This window comes from Halyomorpha halys, unplaced genomic scaffold (assembly GCF_000696795.3).
Source record: "Halyomorpha halys isolate HHAL.00 unplaced genomic scaffold, Hhal_1.1 Scaffold301.1, whole genome shotgun sequence".
Classification (NCBI taxonomy): Eukaryota; Metazoa; Arthropoda; class Insecta; order Hemiptera; family Pentatomidae; genus Halyomorpha; species Halyomorpha halys.
Genome location: NW_027112712.1, coordinates 113,177 through 117,568, shown reverse-complemented (window position 1 = coordinate 117,568; position 4,392 = coordinate 113,177). Strand labels below are relative to the sequence as shown.

Sequence of the window (4,392 nt, the reverse complement as noted above, 5' to 3'; positions counted from 1 at the left end):
CAATTTTTCTGGTATATGGTTAAGAAAAAAATTGAGGAAATTGAAAAACTTCGGAGTAGATCCCTGTTTTATTTAATTAGGAAGTGGGAATGATTTTTGATAATTTTTCAAAAGAATAATAAATTAATAAAATTTATTTAAGCTTAAAAATTAGAATAAATATTGAGATAGAAGAATTTCTTCTTTTGTTACATTATCATTTATTTTTCTCATACAACAAACGTTTCGGCTATCCAGGGGATTATCAAGGTTAAAAATCCATTTAAACCAAAAGTAAACTTTTAAAAATATTATAACAGATTCCCTAGTATTACAATTATTTAAAATGATATTAATACTTTTATTTTATTTTAATTGATTATTAAAAAAACACTAATTTACTGTCATGTGACTGATTACATGTAATCATTCTTTCAACTAACAACCGGACTGTATAATTAGTTCAATAGGTCTTGAATAAATAGAGGTAAGCCCTAAATTAATAAGTGGCAGTTAATTCTTTTTTAAAGAAATAATCAATACAACGAAGAAAAGGAATCAATCATTGTCATTGATGTGTTCTTGTTATTTTAATAGAATTTTTTTATTATTATTTTTTTAAAATGTCTGAATAATTATATTAATAAGGACTTAAATCATTCGTTGAAAAATTAACTTTTACTGACAAATGATGACATAATAACCGGGAACAAATTAAAAAGTTTAATGCAAGGCTTAGGATTATTTTTTAAAGAATATTTGACACAATATACTATGTTTGAGATTAACCTTTGTTGAATGAGATAAATAAATTAAAATGTTAACATGAGATAAATAAATGACAAAATAATAATGGGCTAAAATTAATTAAAATACCAAATCACGAACAACAAAGAATAAAAAAGAAGGAAAATTATATTTAGTGCTCTAGCAAAAAATCATAGACAATTGTTTATCATACCTTAAATTCTTCTTGTTTTCCCCCCATTTACTATATTAAACAACTTGATGTGCCACAATAATAACTTTAAATCAATAATAATAAGTAAATGAATTGAAAATTAGCCTGAATTAAGGTCATTGTGAGGTTATTACAAAGTGTTACTAATTTCTTATCATTGTTATCTCTACCTTGTATTGTTGTCAAAGCCATATCTCTGTTTAACCCGCATCCACAGCTGTGGCTATTCTTAGCAATGGACAGAGAAAGATGCAAGGTTGTTGAAGATGGGAAGGTAAAGAGGATAATATGTAACTAAAGATAACCAAAATAGCCAAAAGTACAATTGTATATATCATTTGGACGAGATTATTAACATATTACATTCCTAAACAGTTTTTTTTATGAAATCTGACATGTTCTTCGTGGTCGAAGATTTAATAATTAAATTGTTTATAAATAAATTACGTTATTAATATTAAATTGAAAAAACAAATAACTTTGTATCATCAGAATATGGGTGAGTTATTACATTTAGTAAGTGGTAAATTGTATAGAAAAAAATATAAGCGGTAATTAATCGGAAAATAAAAAAATTAAGACTTAGATATCTGAGAGAGTATTAAATAATAAGCACGTCAATATAATGTATGCAGCAACAGGAATGAAAAACTGAAGGTCACATATCATTCAAGGTGGAGCACTTCTCACTACAAAAGTAAACCTAATTAAGTTCCAGATACATTTTTTATTCTTCCTTTAATTTTTGTTTTATCGGGAAGGAGGCTCTTACCTATATTTTTACTTTTCAGTAAGTAATACCTTTTTCCTTAAGCAGGAATATATATTTATCACAATGTGCATAATTAGCAACTAAGTTGCCGTTGTACCCGAATATGGCAAGTCATAGGATCTGCAGCGGCGTCAGATCGATTCCGGTTTAGGGACTTTGACTTTTATTTCATGTAGTTCTCACAGAATTAAACTCGACCCTCTAACTGTGGTTAGAATAGATTGATTATTTAAGGATAATCTCCTTCCCCCTTAGTATGTCAGAAATGGCTACAACAAAATAAGTATAGTAACTAATGAATGAAAACATGTGACTATTGTTAACAGCATTTAATTATATGAAAACAATTTAAATATATACAATCCATACAAAGTGTAAAACTGTCTCAATTTGATAAGCATTTTTTAAGCTGTTTGTTGACGTGAGATGTGCATTTAGCTGAGTTTTTCTGACATGATGATGCCTGAATTAATCAATTGACTGATTATTTATTTGGATTTATTAGACTAAGGAACTCCTAACGATAATCGTTTTTAATACACAGTCCTTTGGAAAATAAGAACTTTTAAGATAAAATTTATTATTGAATATAATTAGTACTTACCGATCGTTGTCAAGATGGTGAGCGAGTACAGGAAAGCTCGACCCAATGTCCATTCCACCTTTTCAGCCTGTTTTAGTTCGTTGGCTGGTTGAGCATGGTAAGATATCTCCTCCGTGATTCGCTTGACGAGAGTCTCTTGGAACCTGTTTATCTCTTGAGCTGCCAACCGCGTCCAGTTTTCTTTGTAGAGGATGTTCAGACTGACGGTTATTTCCCATATATTCTCCACAGTCTTGGATCTTGGTTCGTCTCCGAGTCTTTCAAGCCAAGAGGATCCATTGAATCTCGGAGAAACGCTGGCAAATGTGGGTCCCATATTTTTATGACTCATGGCATAAAATACTGAACCACCTTCAATTGCCAGGAATATTATAGCTCCGAGGAAAGTGTAACCGACGAGGATAAGGCATATTGTCATATTACTGAGACATCCTCTGGCAAGTTTCCTTTTAGTGTACTTTAGCCTGATTTTCTCCGTACTATCATCATCACTCTCAAAACAGAAGCAGGATGATCTCTCTTCGTCAGCAACCGCTGGGGACACAACCTGTGAGCCGGATACGGCACTTCGGCTGGCTCCTATCCCAGTGCTTGTGTAAGGTCTCTCATTGTTACGCTTTTCCATTTTCATAAGTGCTCAGTTTTCTTCTGCAGTCTTTTTTTTCATTACTGTAACACAATAAAAAATTGTATTATAAAAATGAATTTTTGTCATTGGTTATAATCACATACATCATTATTTATATTATCTTATGACATGAAGAATTGAGAGAAGAGTGACTTGAAGTACTATAAGGTTGTAAAATAAGTAAGTTGGACTTTGTCATTAAACAAATTTTATTTAAGTTTTATAAAGTTTAGATGTAGGATAAATATGAATAATAATTTAGTGGATAAGTATTTCTAGGAAAATGGAAATGTAAAACATTTTATGACACTAAAAACTGAAATTTTCAACACTAAGCACTTAACAAACTACTACTTTTAAATCCTGTCAAACATTTCACTTTTACTCTGACTTCTAGTCTGAAAAGTACTTTGATTATATATTTATCTCTCTTTTTTTCATCTCTTAATTTGTACTTTAATTTATATTTCTTCTTTTTATCTGTTATTATTTCCGTTTCCATTAATTGCCAATAATCTTTTATTATTATTCTTTAGTTTACGTTAAAAAATATGTCATTGTAGATATTTTTAATTTACTTTTCATGATAATGAAAAATGTTGAGTTTTCATTGTGACGAGCTAACGTACATACACACACATGCGATGCAGACACTCATACACAATAAGAAGAGAGAAAAAAAACAAAAGATTCAATTTCCATCCGCTTTTAAAATTGAGCACTCATTAAATAGTTTTTGGCAGTCCATTCTGCTTATAGTGAAAGTTTAGACGTAGTTGTAGTATCGGTTGGTGACTGGATGGGCCCCTTCTTAACCAATCGTAGTTGCTAAACCCACTAGAACCTACCCTCAAGAGCAAGCCCTTCCAGATACTTAGGGCTATAGTGAAGGAATGACTGCATACCTACATCATTCAATAAACAATGCATAAAAAATTATTAATCGTACAAACGTTATTTCAAAATATTAGTAGACCTAATAGTTCTAGAAAAGAAGAGGGAGATGGCTGTCAAACTCAGACAACCACATTAGCTATCCAAGTTAAAGCTTAGGAAAAGAAACTAACCTGTTTTGATCGACCTTGTAGACTGAAACTAATTCCTGAAGGCAACATCAAAGTTTAAAAGAAGTAGCAACAAGCAGTATGAAGTAGCAACAAGGTTAGGCATCAAAGTCTGCCACAGTAAATCGAATTTAGCTAAAAAAAAATTAAGCTCAACTAAAAATAAAAGGCCTAAGGAGGTCATAAAAAATCAAACCCGTTGAGATACCATTAGAAGAAGGTTCCAAACTCCTACTTTTGACCTGTTCACCCATAGGCAGCATAAAACTACTGGATGATTCGTTCCCCTCTGTTTAGGCCGAAAGCAGGTGGACCTGTGAAGGTCCTAGAATCCTGGGAAGAGGATGAGCCGTCTGTAGCTCAGTGCTTGGGCACAGTCTTACC

At 31.4% G+C, this 4,392-nt stretch overlaps 1 protein-coding gene across 1 annotated transcript in view; it reads right to left on the bottom strand.

The window, feature by feature from the left end:
- Positions 1–4,392, bottom strand: part of LOC106680964 (potassium channel subfamily K member 18) — a 269,787-nt gene that overhangs the window by 198,584 nt on the left and 66,811 nt on the right. Inside the window, exon 2 of the mRNA XM_014421021.3 lies at positions 2,317–2,985. Within this exon, the coding sequence (XP_014276507.1) occupies positions 2,317–2,947 (631 nt within the window). The 5' untranslated portion in view covers positions 2,948–2,985. The remainder of the gene's footprint in view (positions 1–2,316; positions 2,986–4,392) is intronic.